The 18,119-nt window shown below is 38.2% G+C and overlaps 1 protein-coding gene across 2 annotated transcripts in view; it reads right to left on the bottom strand.

Moving 5' to 3' along the window:
* LTBP1 (latent transforming growth factor beta binding protein 1) overlaps positions 1-18,119 on the bottom strand; it is a 231,828-nt gene that overhangs the window by 113,838 nt on the left and 99,871 nt on the right. For both annotated transcript variants that reach the window (XM_081940927.1, XM_081940928.1), the window contains exon 6: positions 4,218-4,442. In XM_081940927.1, the coding sequence (XP_081797053.1) occupies positions 4,218-4,442 (225 nt within the window). The remainder of the gene's footprint in view (positions 1-4,217; positions 4,443-18,119) is intronic.

The following is an 18,119-nucleotide window of genomic DNA, read 5'->3' as shown; positions in this document are numbered from 1 at the left end:
ACAACCCCTGGTATGCCCAAATATGGGAGGGAGCTCACTCCTCCCTCTTTCTGTCCTTCGGCTCATCACAGAAAACCATGCAGGCAGAAACCCATATTTTTATTTTTAATGTTGCCTTTTTTATATTTGTAAATATAAATATAAAAAATATAAAAAAAAGGCAACATTAAAAACAAATATAAAAAAGACAACATTAAAAACAAATATAAAAAAGGCAACATTAAAAATAAAAATATGGGTTTCTGCCTGGATGGTTTTCTGTGATGAGCCGAAGGACAGAAAGAGGGAGGAGTGAGCTCCCTCCCATATTTGGGCACACCAGGGGTTGTAACACAAATACATACCTATTTCCCTGGCTTAGCTGATAAAGGGAGGAGAACCGGTGGTGTAGTGGCTAGCAAGTCTGCCTAATATGTAACACATCCCAGGTTCAAATCCCAGTAAGGGTATGGCTAGCTGATGAGAGCTAAATAGCTTGAAATGGATCCATGCTAGTGACCTGTGAATATGATTATTAAATTCTGGATCAAAATACCATTTAATATTAATGGCATTGAATTACACTGGAGAAAAAATACCTTAAAAAGTTAAAAGCTGGTCAGCCAATTATTTTTGAAATACTCAAGATGTATAAAACAGTCTAACAGTTAGCAAAGGTCTGAACTAAATGTTTGCAATATCTATCTGAGAAAAATTGTTTAGGGGAAAAAATCTTCCCCTAAAAATCCTTTTCCCAGATATTTTAAGGAATTTAAGAACAGTTTGGAGAACGATTTGAAAGCCCCTCCTTGAAGAAGGTGAGTGACTTAGAAATACGAAATATAAACAAACAAATAATAAAAGAAATCTGTCAAGAAAAATCCAGTGTCCGTATCTTGAAATCTAATGTGAAAAGTAAATCTTTGACTTTGAAACATATTTTTTTGCAAGAAATTTTTATTTTTATTAAACAAACAACACACACAAAAATCATCCTCTTACAGTACATCTTGTAGAAAGTGTGTCAATTGGTTACAATTAGCTTTCGTGCATCTCTTCCACAGTCATTACTTATATTCATATCAGATGTCAAAGATTCTTAATGAATCTTACTATCAAAATAGCATAGTTCTCATTTGACTGAAGTTGTTTTAGTGTCCTTTTGCCTAAAATAATCCATAGTTAAAAACACAACCACCTGATGGCATTTCATTAGTTATTACAAAAATCATCCAATAACCTTAAGCCTTTATAACATATTCTAAATAAAGATTAGTTGACAAAGTTTCTAAGCCTGTTTTTTTTCCAAGTCACTGTTTACAATTTGTGTCCAGGTTCCTTTTGTATTGGTAGTACATATATATATATCATTAACTGTATCCCTTATCATTATCATTCCATTATTAGTTATTATAGTTAATATTGGTTAACAGAAGATCATTTACTGTTTATATCCATTTTCTTCTCATCAAACCAACAAATGTATACCTTATTGCCATTATCAATTATTTATTTAACATAACAATCTAAAAGTTACTAAATTACTACTTACTAATTATAAAACTTAGTTAATTTTTTGTTATCAACTTTCATATATCCAATAACATTACACCTTTATAACATATTCAAAATAAGGATTAATTAACAAAATTTCTAAGCCTTTTTTTCCAAGTCACTGTTTGCAATTTATATACAAATTCCTTATGTTAAACCAGTACATATATATATCATTAACTATATCTCTTATCATTTCATTATTATTGTTGTCATTAATATTTGTTAACAAAATCCTTTACAAAAATCCTTTACTGTTTATATCCACTTTCTTCTCATCAAGCCAACACATATGTGTACCTTATTGTCATTATTGATTATTTATTTAACATAACAATCTAAAAGTTACTAAATTATTACTTATTAATTATAAGATTTATTTTTTATCAACTTTCATATATCCAATAACATCACACCTTTATAACATATTCAAAATAAGGATTAATTAACAAAATTTCTAAGCCTTTTTTCCAAGTCACTGTTTGCAATTTATATCCAAATTCCTTATGTTAAACTAGTACATATATATATATATCATTAACTATATCTCTTATCATTTCATTATTATTGTTATTATTAATATTTGTTAACAAAATCATTTACTACTTATATCCAACTTCCTCACCTCCAGCCAACATAAATATGTACCTTGTTACCATTATCAACTATTTAACAAAGCAATCTAAAAATTACTAAATTCCTACTTACTAATCACCAAACTTAGCTACTTTTTTATTATCAACTTTCATATATCAACCTGTATTCTTCCAGAAGGCATATAGTCTTATTTCTTTTGCCATTTGTGGAATTAATCTTCTGTTTATTTCCTTAGTAAAGTTTTTATGGACATCTCTCCGGACCTTGTTACTTGTTGCATCTGTCAGGTAATCTCGGCGCCCCCCATTTGCTACTTTAATTAATTTATCTGTGGTTATCGAACGTGCTTCTGGTAAGGTTTCTCTCCTTAAAACCATCATTTTTCCCTTTTTTCTTCTTCTGTGCCTTGAAATTTGGGGTAGAGCTCCAGTCCATCAAATTCCCTTTTCCATACTCCCATTTTTTCGCTTTCAAGCACTTTCACTCCACAAATCAAATCATTAGTTTTCTTATCTTTGTATTCATTTTTCTCTTCAATTTTGGGGGCTCCATCTCCATCATTTTTTTCTAGTATAAACTCTATCTTCTTCTCAATTCCATCCCAAATATTTTGCAAAATTAAAGTTTCCTCTTCTGAAAATTGATCCATATTTCCAAATTGTAAATTACTGCCACTCTAGCTTTCCAGACTTTTTAAAAATTTATATATATTTAGCTTAAACACAAGATCATTTGTAATCTTCACAAGAAAGAGGTTCCATTTTTTCCCCTCTCCCAGTGCTGATAAGGCTCTCATAAGGACAGCTGTGTAAACACTTTGTGCCCTTGGCTCTTATCACTTTTAATTAGGGAACTTTGAAGTACAAAGACAGTGAAATCAAAGGAGAAACAGGAACGAATGTGTAGTTTCAGAAACTCTAGTCTCCGAGCGGCAGTACTGCTTCCTTTCACTCTCTAATGTTGTCTCAGGCTTAAGGGAAACAAAGTTCTTAAATGGAGTTTAATAGCAAATAATAGAAACTTTTGTTAGTAGAGAAGGAGATTTTAATCCCTAAATTAAAAAGTAAAGCAAGAAAAAGTCGAAGAAAAACCGCTCCGTTCACTTTAAGAAGAGGAGAAGAAACAAAAGTTGCGAGCACTTCAATCCACAAAGTGTAATTACAAAAGGAAAAAAAAACATACTATCCAAAACAATCCAATGCAGATCAATTTCGGCGCTTACTTCTGCTTAAGGATTTAATTTAGCATAAAAAAAGAAGTTCTTTGGGGCAGTCTTTTTCAAAACAGAAAGGATTCCTCACCAGATGGACACACTTTCTCTTTCCGTTTCCTTCTGTTCCGGAGCCGTCCCAACTTCATCAGCCTGGACTGCCTTTTGTCGCCAGTTTGAAAACCTTCTCTTGGATCAATCAGGGACTTTGTGGTGTCCCTGAGATCAGCAAAACGTAGTCTTCCTGTTCACCGTCTCTTCGGGACGGTTTAGGTCCTATTGGACCACCCAGCAGCAAAAGTATCAGCGGCAGTCTCGGAGCATCGAGACCGCACGTCCATACCATCGCAACGTTGGTGCCTCCTCAGACTTTGAAACATATTGATGAAGTTGTAGGCTTTGATTAATTGTAATGTCTAAGTGAAAAGGCTGAACACATGATTTCCATCGAATTAAAATAAACAGAGGAGATACAAACTGCATGCATGAAAACCTCAAGTTCAGAAATTAATGGCACATACTTCCCAATTGTTGTCTGATGACACAGATATGAAAAAAGTAAGGAGCACCCAACATGCATGGGAAGATAAATCGTTTTCCTTTAAAAATCGTACTTATCAACTTCACAGAGAAGATAAAAATCCTTTTCAGTTAATTTTTCACTAACAATTTTTTTATATAATTAATGATTGTAAATGCAAGAATGCAATGAATCTAGAAAGCACTTTGTTTCATTCCAGTAGGCTTTCAGATCACAGCTATGTGAGGAGACGTTACCAAAGTCTCTGATTAGCTTGGCAGGTTAAATTATAAAGTCTCATTGCAGCCAACCTAGAAATCTAGCCAGAGAGGAGAGATAGCAAAAAGAAAAGTTTACCTTTGGCTCCTTGCTGCCCAGGCACAGTCAGTGGTAAAGTATGTGTGGAATGGATGACATGAGATTCCACAGTTTTGCTTACTTGTTGCGAATTATGATAAAGTTGCGAAGTACTTCCACTCTGCACAGGGATCTGGCAGAGTTTGCCAGTGTAATTAGGAGGACATTGGCACTTGTCTCTTGAGCTGCACTGCCCACCATTCATGCAAGGGAGGTGGCAAATAACTGATGGAGAAAAAAAATCACAGAGAAACTAGCATTAATTTTTTTTCAGAAGCACTGTTAATATCATTACTAACTTCATTATTTTTTTCTAATGGCAAACAGATTTCCTATGATTGTCAGTGTTGCCACAGGGTTTTTATTCAGATGCAAATCAATGGAACCTTTCCAATCATAGCCAAGCTTAGGTTCAACCTAATGATAAATATGCAATATCCCATTTGAATGCAATGGCGTGATGCAGTGCAAGACTAGGGTTTACTGTGTATAGCTGTGATAGAGGCAAGAAAACTGAGATCATTATAATTAAATATGTACAATTTTATTTTGGAACAGAGAATCTCACACTTCTCAAAGAAGCCCTGCTGGTGCAGTGGTTAGAATGCAATAATGCAGGCAAACTCTGCCCACAGCTTGGAGGTTGATCCAAATGGGACTCAAGCTTGACTCAGACTTGCATCCTTTTGTAAAATGAGGACCCAGATTGTTGGGGGCAATATGCTGACAAAATAAACCATCCAGAGAGTGCTATAAAGCTCTATGGAGTGGTATACAAATCTAAGTGCTATTGTTATTATAATTAACCAACTGCATCTTCCCCAAATTGTCAATAATGTAGTGGGAATCATATTGGGATTCTCCAATTCACACACAAAATAAAACAAAAAATAGCTATGAGCACCTTACATCTTGCCAGTTCAAGATGGAAAACAGATAGATGTAAAGGCAGTATAATACTGAACATTACAAACAGTAAAATGGCTAAAATGCTGTTATTAAAGAAACGATTCTCCCCATAACACATAGCAAGGTGGTGCATCAGTCAATTTTACAAGACCCCCAAAGCCAGAATCCAACTCTGGAATCTGAGTAACTACAATAGTCCTTACAATGAGCCTGCAAAGGTTGCCTTGACCACTCCTCACCCAGGATGGATCAAATTACCTGAAATAGAGTCATCAACTGGCTAGATTCAACTGTAGATTCATTAAGAGAAAGGCTGTAACATTCGTGGTGAACTCTTGCTTAAATCTCTATCCAAGTTCAAAGCAAAGAATTTGGCCAAAATGGTTACTCTTCTATGTGTCTGATTATGTGGTCAGTGATCAGTGATGTGATCAGTGGGGGACAGAGCAGGTTGGTGATTCTATTAGAGAACCAATTTGCCTCCCGCAGCAATTATCCAATTTTGGTGCCATATTCAACCGCACACTTGGTACTTTTTGCATTATTATCAATGTTACTGAGATGAACTCTTGAATTTATAGACCATAAAAAGGGGAAACAAAACTGATGGTATCAGTACAAATAACTCAGTTAAAAAAAGAAACAAACTTTTGTTTCTCATAGTTTTTAGCCAGTATTTTTATGTGATGATTGTTAACCTACATACCTGGAAGATAGAAAATAAGGAAAAATAAGAACTTGGCTTTGCCAAAGACCATCTGTTCTTTGCATGCAAAGTATTTCACAAATGTTGATAGAGTGGACCAGGTGGCTACGTTCTGCAAGATAGTCTCGGAGATCGCCCTAGGTTAGGAAGAAAAAGTATCCATGCCCTTGATGGAGGGATTTTTCACCTCAGCCCAGAGAAACTGCTTTGCCAACTTATAATATATGATGACTGTGGAGAGGAGCCAAGAAGAACGCTATAGGGGAATTCAAAGATCCTGCTAAGGATTAACTGGACAAATGAGCAGACAGTGATACTTCATGAACAGTGTCATCCTATCCAAATTAAAGAGGAAGACCTATGGAAGTCCAGGCTCAGACTAAGGGTATCAACTTGCAGATCAGAGGAAAACTGGAATGACAACATCTGTTGTAACCTCTTAAGTCTAAAATGCCAGATCAATGTGCAACATAACCTGATGCTAATGCAAAGGAAGAAAATGAGCAATCTAACATAGGCACACAGCTCAGTTGCCTATTTTATGGCATCAGAAGCAAGAAGTTTAAGTAAATAAATAAGGGGAAAAAAACTCAAAAGATTCAAAACTCAAACAACAGGTGCAAGAGAACCATTGATAGCCTTCAAGCCAGACTAAAAGACTTAATTAGTATGTTAGTGTATACTAGTATATTATACTACTATATTATCAGAATATTAAGGCATTTTTTAAAATGCAGCTAATGGTGAGGAAAAAGGAGTGCAGTCCCCATAGATGAAAGGTGAAAGTTGCTTTGATGACTGATAATAATGAAAAGCTAAACCAGCATAACTCAATAGCAGTGTTATTGAAGATATTGAACACTGAACACTGAAACTGTTTTCCAGAGAAGCAAAAGCATGTCCATCTTCCTAGTTCCTATTATAGTATAATCTTTTCATTTTTTTCCACTGAGAACTTCTTAACATTATCTAGACGACTAGTTACAATATATAATGAAAGACTTTATTGGAAGTACAAATTGAGGCCGATGGAATTACCACAGGGTTTTATGAAAATAGTTATTGGAATCTGATACTTTGTGTTTCCTCTTGTATTTACAGAAGCAGAGTATAGAGTACAGGAAAACTTCATTTTATATCACCATGAATCTGGATTCAAATACAATTAGTCTATTTGTAAAAAATAATATGCTTGGATAAATATTAAAGTATGCCTAGGTGCCAGGGAGAATGTCACTATTAGGCTTACACAGGCACAAAAATTGTTGGCCATTGTATCTTCATTGGAAGAATCTTTTATGTAATCCTGGAGATATATTGATCAATATTGATAATACTGACTTAGATGAAATACAGTAAATGAAATATATGAATAAGGCTGTTTCTCTGGCGCTCTTTGTGGAAGTTAAATCAACACCAATATTTTATTTCAAAATCAGCAGTATTATAAGAAACACTTATAACAAGATGAAATCAATCTCCCAGAATGGGTTCAGCCACAAACCCCTTTCAACAGGCTGGTCTATGATGGGATGGTCATCTATGGTTCTTAGACAATTCCACCAAGATCTTAGTTTAAATCAAAGCTACTCTACAAGAGATCAGTTCTCTCTTCTATTAAGAGCTATCAATTAAGTACTATCAACTACAAATTAAATACTATCCATAATTGGGAGTGAAAAAAGAGCATAGAGGGAGGGGGAAACAAGGACATCAGAGAGAACTGGTGAATCTCTATTTATGGCTCTGCTCCTTGCTCTATCAACCCTACCACAAATTATCATATGAGCTTTGGTTTTTCAGTAGTTAGAATGCAGCATCGCAGGCTAAGTCTGCCCACAGTCTGGAGGTTGATCCTGATAGGGCTCAAGGTTGAGGTAGCCTTCCATTCTTCCAAAGTTGGTAAAATGAGGATCTTACACTTATAAGTCTTAGTGCTATCTCTCAGATAATAAAATCCTAAAAAAAAGAGGCTATATTTAAAAACCAGTTGAAAAATGCTATGCAAGAATCTATTTAGCTTTTCCCAACATGCTGTCTTGAAGGTGTACTGGGATTGCAACCTTTAATCACACTGTACCTGATAAACTGGAGGTATGAAAGGCATAAGCATTAAAAAGATAAAAATACTAAAAGAAGTAAAACATCCTTCAAGCTAGCTGGAGAAATATCCTAATAACTTGAACTTTTACTAGTTCAAGTTATTGGGATACTAGATATTTTAGAAGTGTGAAAGACCTGGTCCCATCCTTTGAAGCCCAAAGTGATTGTTTATCTGGAAACTTTACAATAAAAGAGCTAAGATGGGTAAAGACGAAAAGCTGAATCAATCTTGAGACTTTTGAACTGCCAAATTGTAGGCAGTCAGCAGTCAGCAGAAGTAGCCTGCAGTATGTATTCTAACCACTGGCCACCATGGCTCACGAGTCCAAGACTGATATTAAATATCTCATGAAACTGAAAGTTATTGTTATTAAATTGTTATATAAATCCTTGGTGCTCTCCAAACTGTTTTTGCCTGCAGACATTTCATTATCCGACTAGATAACATCACCAGTACATTATGAATTGAACATATATGAGCAAACAACCAAGCCCAGAGAGCACCAAGGATTCCCCAGTTTAACCCAGTGCTGCGTATATACTCTTCGATTGAAAGCTATTTGAATATCCCTCCTTAAATAAAATATTATATTGAAAAGAGGAAAAACTCCTTCACAGAGGAAAGGTTATCAGCTTTCTAGCAATAGCTTTACATGCAGCGAATATGGCTGGCAATCACCTCCATCACTTACACTGAAAAGGCAAGTTATTTGATATCTTATGGATAAAATCCTACACAGAAGCTTGACTCTATCTGGCAATAAAATAAAAACCCTAATGTAATAATAAACAAGATAAGTCTCCATGCTTTAAGGGCATTTGGCAGCTGTTTCCTGAAATGACTGCTTCAATCAACCTCATCTATTTAATTTGTCATCTCCAGGTCCTGAACAGTATCTGTGGCATTATTACAGAGAAGATCAAGAGCACAATATTATGGCCACACTAATGTCACAGAAAAAGAATGCATGCATTTTCTGCTGAAACAAGAATTCCTTTTGCAATGCAGTTCAGTGCACTTGTATAAAAAAACCACCATGGTGAAATTCCCATGCTACTTGCAAGACAGACTGAGCTGCCATTTATGAGATAAATCATATGTGAATTCTTCCTATTCTGGATTCTATGTGTCTAGAATTAATTTCACTTCTTTCTCAGCATCTTCACAAGTTTTCATAATCTTTCCTGGTGTGACAGTTCCTAGCACATTCCAAAACATCATGGGATACATTTCTTAACCATGGCAGTTTTAAGATAGGTGGACTTCAACTGAGTTACCAGAACATGACAAACTCTCTGTAGTTAAATCAATGATTCCTTTATTAGGAGCGCCAGCAGCCGTGGCAAAAAGTTTCTCTCTCACCACAGGCTAACAACTCTCTCCTGCAGGAAGATGAATAGTTGTCTGCCACATCTATTTATCTCTTCCCCTTGCCTTTTCTCCCCAGAGCTAGGGTGGGCTTCATTAGCAGCGGTGGCTCTTCCTTCCCAAGGATCGGCGCACAGATTTCCATTGCTCTCCTTTCCTCTGCCTTCTGTGCATCAACGCATCAGGCACTGGACCTAGCTTTTCTTCCTCTTCCTCATCAGCCACCTCCAAACCTGGGGCTGTTGACTCTCCATCTGAGGGCTGACAGATGGCCTAGGCTCCGCCTCTGTCTCTCTCTCTCTCTCTGCCAGCTCCATTCCCTCTTCCCTCTTGGAGCTCTCCGGTTGACTTGATGCTGACCCTTACTCCCATGTCTCCTCATCTGATTCGGCTGCTGGAGGGGGCGGCGGCCAAAAGGCCACAACAATAGGGCTCTACATCATGGTACATAGGGCTTTAATCTGGACCTGGAAGTATACTGTACAGCTAGTCCAGTGACCTCGGAATTGAGGTAATCTTACAATTAAGACATTCAGTAACAAAATGGTTTCTATCAATCATCACTTCTCTACGCAATAAAATGTTCTTACTGTTTTTCTATGGAACAATTATGATTATGTTTAAAAAGATGATGAAGGAATGGGAGAAGATACAGATCAGTGCCCGAAGGCTGTTTCTAAACTTTCAAAGCAAGAGTTTTGTATAGATTTATGGTAGTAGATATTAATTTCTTAATGAGCCAGAGTACTGCCCTAATAGAAAATCCACTGTTACCTAAGTTTGTAGCCAATGAGCATTAGTAGAATTCCTATTGTGTCAATTTATTGTTTTAACTTAAAGAAGACAACATGTTTCACATTTAGTATTCCTAACCCTCCATTGTGCTAAATACGGTTTGCCTTACAGTCTCATTTTTAATTAATTAAAATAGTCATTAGCCGATGCAGCTGTCAATTAATCAGATTAGATCTGGAAGGGACCTTGGAAGTCTTCTAGTCCAACCCCCTGCTCAAACAGGAGACCCTATACCCTTTCAGACAAATGGCTGTCCAATCTCTTCTTAAAAACCTCCAGTGATGAAGCACCCACAACTTCCAAAGGCAAGCTCTTCCACTGATTAATTGTCTTCATTGTTAGGAGGTTGCTTCTCGGTCTGATTAGTTTCGATCCATTGTTTCCTGTCTTGCCTTCTGGTTTTCTGGAAAATAAATTGACCCCATCTGCCATATGTGTATCTATGCATGTAAGATCTGTGTATCTGTCATCTGTGTATCTAAGCATGTAGCAAGATGCATAAATCCCCATATCAATCAGTTGCTCTGTCAGCAGCAGTTTCTGCTTATGCCAGAAGCTGCTGTTATCTCAATGAAGTGAGGATCATGTGATCCAAGACTACAGGGTCGGTTCTAGCTAAATATTCTGATTAGAGGTTAACATGTGGTGATAGCAGGCAGCTCTGTGGTATGCTCTCTTCTCATTCTTTCTCCCAACAAATTCAAGGTATGTGGCTCCTGAATGGAATCTCCTCATCTCCTCAAAGGCTTTCATGAAGCCACCCACAATGTTCATCATTGGAATAGTAATGTGGTAAGTCATCATTACTCTAAGTCAAGTATTAGTAAGAAATAGCCACCCATGGCTCAGAGGAATTTTAATTATCAGTGATACTATGCAAAGCACAGAAGTTAAACCCTAAAAAACCTCATGCTCTGAATAGTCTTTTTGCTCAATGAAGCATTTTATGACATTCAAAAACTTTCACAACTTTTAGCATTTAATCCAATGAAAGATTTGTCCCCCTTCTTTTGTTTCTGTGGGGTCCAGCAAATTATTAAAATGTTACAAATTATGTATTCCTTGAGCAATTATGTGGCTTGGCCTAAACAACAAAGTGGATGAATCATTCTTAATCCTTGGATGTAATTATGCAAAAAAGAGAAACAATATTAATAGTCAACCCTCTTATTAAAAAAAGAGACATGTAATCATATTGGTACATTAGAGGAGGGGGGAATCTGAAGCAGAATTAGGGTTAAAATGTTTTGAAGTTCAGAAAAAGGTATTACCCTAATTCTGCAGGAGTTCCCAATGAAAGATACACTATATTGCCAAAAGTATTCGCTCACCTGCCTTTACTCGCATATGAACTTACTGTAAGTGACATCCTATTCCTAACCCATAGGGTTCAGTATGAAGTCAGTCCACCCTTTGCAGTTATAACAGCTTCAACTCTTCTGGGAAGGCTGTCCACAAGGTTCAGGAGTGTGTTTATGAGAATTTTTGACCATTCTTCCAGAAGAGCATTTGTGAAGTCACACACTGATGTTGGACGAGTTTACGTGGCCTACCACTTCGTGGCTGAGTTGCTGTCATTCCCAAACACTTCCACATTCTTATAATACAGCTGACAGTTGACTGTGGAATATTTAGGAGCGAGGAAATTTCATGACTGGATTTGTTGCACAGGTGGCATCCTATCACAGTTCCACGCTGGAATTCACTGAGCTCCTGAGAGCGACCCATTCTTTCACAAATGTTTGTAAAAACAGTCTGCATGCCTAGGTACTTTATTTTATACACCTGTGGCCATGGAAGTGATTGGAACACCTGATTCTGATTGTTTGGATGGGTGAATGAATACTTTTGGCAATATAGTGTATACTTAGAATGTTCAGCCTATATCGTAGGCCATTTCACAAAAGGGTCAGTTAGGGTTATAGTTGCTGACACCTTGCAAACAACATCTTGATTGTTTTCCATTTTTACAACCTTTCTCACCAGCTTCCCACATGCAAATCTCTCCTGCCACTTTTTCTCCTGAGGAACTTCTCTATGGAGTATGAGATCCCAGGGATCTCATATTCCATAGCATGCACTCGGGACACGGCAGCCCCTCCCGCCACTCACTTGCACTTGCCCCAAGCAGCAGCACTCTTTCCCCAGCCCACATGCACTCTTGTGGCAACACAGCACCATTTCTCCCAGCCTGAACACACTTGCGCCTGACAGCAGCACCTGTTCTGACCCAGGCTTCACAAAATCACGAAGCAGACTCCTTGTCCTGACCAACCCCCCCCCCTTTTTTTTATTAAACTAATGTGAATTCCTCTCATTCACATCCAGCAAAGTTCATGGCAAACAGTCCTTTCAAGGGTGAATTTACAACCACAGACCTTATCAGGCTTGGAGAACTGCCAGGCGCCTATCTTCCAAAAGCAATGCTGTGCAAGAAAATACTTGGCAAGGAGTCTCTTAGAGTCATGAACAAATCTTCACACTAATTAAGCGAACTAATTGTCCCCTGCACTCAACGTGCAGTCCACAAAGGAACTGCATCTACATGGAGGGAAGTATACAGTGGAGTACCCCAAGGCTCTGTTTTAGGCTCAGTACTCTTCAACATCTCCATCAATGATTTGGATGAGGGAATAAATGGGGAACTCATCAAATTTGCAGATGACACCAAGCTGGCAGGAATAGCCAACACTCCAGAAGATAGGCTTAAGATACAGAAGGATCTTGACAAACTTGAACATTGGGCACTATCTAATAAAATGAAATTCAATGGTGAAAAGAGTAAGGTTCTACATTTAGGCAACAAAAATGGAATGCACAGGTACAGTATAGGTGATACCTTGCTCAATAGTAGTAACTGTGAGAGGGATCTTGGGGTCCTAGTGGACAACCATTTAAATATGAGCCAGCAGTGTGCAGCAGCTGCCAAAAAAGCCAACAAAGTTCTAGGCTACATAAACAGAGGGATAGAATCAAGATCACGTGAAGTGTTAATACCACTTTATAATGCCTTGGTAAGGCCACACTTGGAATACTGCATTCAGTTTTGGTCGCCACGATGTAGAAAAGATGTGGAGACTCTAGAAAGAGTGCAGAGAAGAGCAACAAAGACAATTAGGGGACTGGAGACTAAAACATATGAAGAACAGTTGCAGGAACTGGGTATGTCTAGTTTAATGAAAAGAAGGACAAGGGGAGACATGATAGCAGTGTTCCAATATCTCAGGGGTTGCCACAAAGAAGAGGGAGTCAAACTATTCTCCAAAGCACCTGAGGGTAGAACAAGAAGCAATGGGTGGAAACTAATCAAGGAGAGAAGCAACTTAGAACTGAGAAGAAATTTCCTGACAGTTAGAACAATTAATCAGTGGAACAGCTTGCCTCCAGAAGTTGTGAATGCCCCAACACTGGAAGTCTTTAAGAAGATGTTGGATAGCCATTTGTCTGGAATGGTATAGGGTTTCCTGCGTAGGCAGGGAGTTGGACTAGAAGACCTCCAAGGTCCCTTCCAACTCTGCTATTGTATTGTAAACTCCACTCCCTTTTCACTCCTCTTTATTCCCTATGGGAGGGGCCATTCACCATCCACCTGTGCCTTTACTCCCAAGTCAGCCCTTGTTCCTTAACTGTTCCCTTCTCCTGGAAGCTCTGCACATGCACACATTGGGAACAGGCTCCAGATGTTCTTCTGACCCACTGATCTCCGACTCCAAAGGCAGCTGATACTTGTCAGACAGCCTTGGCCCCATCTCTGCCTCTGACACAGAGCACCCATCTGAGCCTTCCCCAGACTCCAGGACTGGCCCATGTTCCTCCCCAACCTTCTCACTGTCTGAGTCTGCCACCAACTCCTCTGGCTGCTTGCAGGCCACAACAGCACCTGCTTCCCAGCCTGCCTGCACTGCATCACCTCACTCCATAGTAGTTACCCAAAACCCTGCCTGCCCACTTATGAGTCACCCAGGACTTTCAACTTCCTGATAGCTCCCCCAGTGAATTTTCATGCCTTTTTTCGAAAAAAAATTGGCCCGTTTTCGTGAAGGGTGAGGTTTGCAGAGTGCAAAAAAAATTGTTTTGGAAAGCTCTTTAACTGATTGATGAGAATTACATTGATCAAGTGTTGTGCCAGCAGAAACACCTACCTATCTACCTATTTCTCTCTCTATTTCTCTCTATCCTTCTACCTACCTACCTACCTACCTACCTACCTTCTCTCTCTCTCTCCTTTTCTCTACCTACATACCTAACTACTCTCTCTCTTCCTACCTATCTACTGTATTTCTCTCTCTCTCTATTTCTCTCTCTATCCCTCTACCTACCAACCTACCTACTCTCTCTCTCCCTACCTACCTATCTACTGTATTTCTCTCTCTCTCTCTCATTTCTCTCTATCCCTCTACCTACCTACACACACACACTGTCTCTCTATCCCTTTATCTACCTATCTACCTAACTACACTCTCTCTCCCTACCTATCTACTGTATTTCTCTCTCTCTATTTCTCTATCCCTCTACCTACCAACCTACCTACTCTCTCCCTCCCTAACTATCTACTGTATTTCTCTCTCTTTCTATTTCTCCCTCTATCCCTCTACCTACCAACCTACCTACACTCTCTCTCTCCCTACCTATCTACTGTATTTCTCTCTCTCTTTCTATTTCTCTCTCTCTATCCCTCTACCTACCTACCTACCTACCTACCTACCCTCTCTCTCTCTCCCTACCTATCTACTGTATTTCTCTCTATATTTCTCTCTATCCCTCTACCTACCAACCTACCTACTCTCTCTCTCTCCTTACCTATCTACTGTATTTCTCTCTCTCTCTCTCTCTCTCTCTCTCTCTCTCTCTCTCTCTCTTTCTCTCTCTATCCCTCTACCTACCAACCTACTACTCTCCCTCCCTCCCTATCTACTGTTTTTCTATATATATATCTCTTTCTATTTCTCTCTCTCTATCCCTCTACCTACCTACCAGTGGTGGTTTCCGGATTCCCCGGCGTCACCCACAGGCACGCACGCAGCGTGTGCATGCAATGCTTCTGCAAGCCTCTGTGATGCTCCAGCTGCTCAGCAGAGTGTCGCGCAGGCACTGTATGTGACATGCACATGCATGGAAGCGCCGACAGCTTTAAAACACGGTAAGGAGTGCGGGTGGGCCCTCCGGAGCACCGTACCGGAATGGTATCCAGTGCTCCGGGCGTGGCTCCGGTACACCCGTACCGGGGCATACTGCCTGCAACCCACCACTGCTACCTACCTACCTACACTCACTCTCTATCTATCATTCTCTATTTCTCTCTCTCTCTCTCTCTCTCTCTCTCTCTCCCTTTATCTACCTACCTACCTAACTACTTTATCTCTCTTCCTACCTACCTACTATATTTCTCTCTCTTTCTCTCCCTCTCTATCCTTCTATCTACCTACCTACTTTTTTAAAAAAATTGCCTCTTCAAAACCTTGGTGCGTCTTATACTCCGGTATGTTTTATACTCTGAAAAATATGGTAGTTAAAACAGTGCTTTCCCAGCATCATAAACTTCTCAAGAAAACTGGCCTTCACCTAATATGATCAAACTATAATCTGAGCCTGGTGATTTGTATCTCAGTGAGAAGACTGACTAATTTGTTCTATGATTTGTTTTCCGGACTATCCATGATATTTTCCATACTTCGGTCTTCTTCAATAATAAACTTAAAAAACATCAATGCTCTTTCTATCCTTCTTTTTTCAAAGTCCACAGAGTATCACAGGAAGAACCATTGACTGTGCATTCCTAAAGCGCAAAAGATACCTACGCCTTCAATATCTTCATTATCAATTCTAAGACTAGTCGCTGTACATGCTGTCATGTGTTTGTTTTTTAATGTTTAATTCCATTTTTTCCACTGTGCTGCTTCTCTTTAATTACTAGAGCTCTCAATTTGCATTTTCAGTTATCAGAGTAATGTCACCTGCATAATATAGATGACTCAGTTTTTTGTCTTCCAATTGTAAAAAACCCCTAATCTTTTTCCAGTCTAGCCTTTCTCATTATTTAATCAATGTAAGTTGATTAAATAAGGAGAGAAGAAGCATTGTTTTTCCATCAACCAATCTATTTTACCATGTCCTGTAGCCTTCCTATTTGGTAAAGACTAGAGTGCTGATTTAACTCTTGCAACTAGTTTTTTTTTTAAAAAATAAGGAATATTTTTAAGTAGCTTGTATGTTGACATTTCTACTGTACAGAATGCCCACACGCTTTCCCCATCTTCCTTTTGATCTTTCTATTTGTTATTATTTGACCATTGACATCCTTTAATATACCATTTTGTTGGAAGACTTTCCTTGTTTTTCCATGTCTGTTTTCCATCTTTGCTATCTTTATAGATGTCTCTGTACAACTGCTTCTTGTGTTTTCTAACATCTCTCTGAAATTCTTACGTTACATTTCTTCCTGTGAAAGATTACTAAAAGCTACTTACGAAAGCTGATTTAATAGCAATAAACAATGCTAAGGGATAAATTCACAATGAGGAGACTAAGAAAATTATTATCAACTGTAACTCTGTTAGTCATGACAAATTCCTAACACAAAAACTATTATACATGGAAAACATCTATAATGAGTGGAAGTCACTTTCCCTATAGCAATGCCTTTGTTGAAAGATATATTATACTAATAGCATGTTTCTTGCGGATAGTTCAGTGGGAACGCCTCAGTTTTAAAGGATGCATCCAGGAGTAATATTTTCTCATCCACGCTATTTGCACAACTGCCTAGTTGTCATCTTACTGGCAAGCAGGTTTTACAATCAAACCTGTTAAAAACAGACAGAAACTCGATCCACTATGTGGCAAGGAAACACAGTAACTATTTAAAATATTTCAAAGAAGTTGTCTTCCTACATGAGGTTGTACACATTTTCTTGGGTATTAAGATTAGACACAGAGGTCTTGCTCAAGTTAGAGCAGAGGTATCAAACTCAATTTCATTGAGGGGGGCATCAGCGTTGTGTCTGACCTTGGGAGGCAGGGTCGTGGCGGCCAGCTATACGTCACTCGTGTCAGGGGAGCCTGTGGTAACCCAAGAGCTCTGCCAGCGAAAATGGGCTGTTTCCAGGGTAGCCCTGTGGGTCAGATCTACACACCCTGAGAGCTGGATCTGGCCCCCAAGCCTTGAGTTTGATACCCCTGAGTTAGAGGATCTGATCACATACCTACATTACAGGTTGTGTAGCTTTCAGGTTGCTAGATACAAAAAGCAAAGCCCTTTCTCTGTCTTTAAAAAAAATCTGTTTTCTATTCTGGGATACATGTATGACTCTTTCCTTATCTATTTTTAAAGGAACTTTAAAGACATGACTATTCCATTCAAGCAAATGCCATTTTTATTAGGACAAGTCAGTGTTAACCACTGAAGTAAAGTTCTTGTTTTTTTGTAAGTGAAATTCATTGAATCAGGTTTGATTACATGGAAATATCAATTCTATTTCTTTGGTAACTGAACAGAATGGTTTGCTGTGGTGTTCTTCCAGGAATGTTTGCAACTTCCTGATCTATTCTATAGCTCTAAGATTCCCTGGTAATACTCATCCAAATACTAATCAAATTTAACATCTGCTTAGGTTTTCACACCAGATAGGTGCTGCCAAATAGAAATCCAATGTTGGATTATTAAAAAATATGAAGCTATTTGATAGCTAGAAGTCACTGTGGAAATTCATTTTTCTGGTAACTAGCATGGAATAAAAATTTGACAAAAATAAAATGTGACAACATAAAGAAAAGTTCCATTTTTTTAACCAAATAAGGTAAATTAGGAAATTCTGAATTTGATATATGGGTGAAGATGACATACAATTTTAATGTATGCACTATACAAGTATAAAAGACCTGAACCAAATTCTGAGCCACTTATCTTGAAATAAGTTCTTGTTGGTAGCTTGATTTTCTAAGTCAATTTCTCAGTCACAAGGATACCTTTATAATACAGATATAGTACAATCGTATTTGTGTATCAACTTGCTGTTTGATA

This window comes from Natrix helvetica, assembly GCF_964273705.1.
Source record: "Natrix helvetica genome assembly, chromosome: 2".
In the NCBI taxonomy this organism is placed as follows: Eukaryota; Metazoa; Chordata; class Lepidosauria; order Squamata; family Natricidae; genus Natrix; species Natrix helvetica.
The sequence above is the reverse complement of the archived record's forward strand: the minus strand, read 5'-3'. Positions and strand labels throughout refer to the sequence as shown.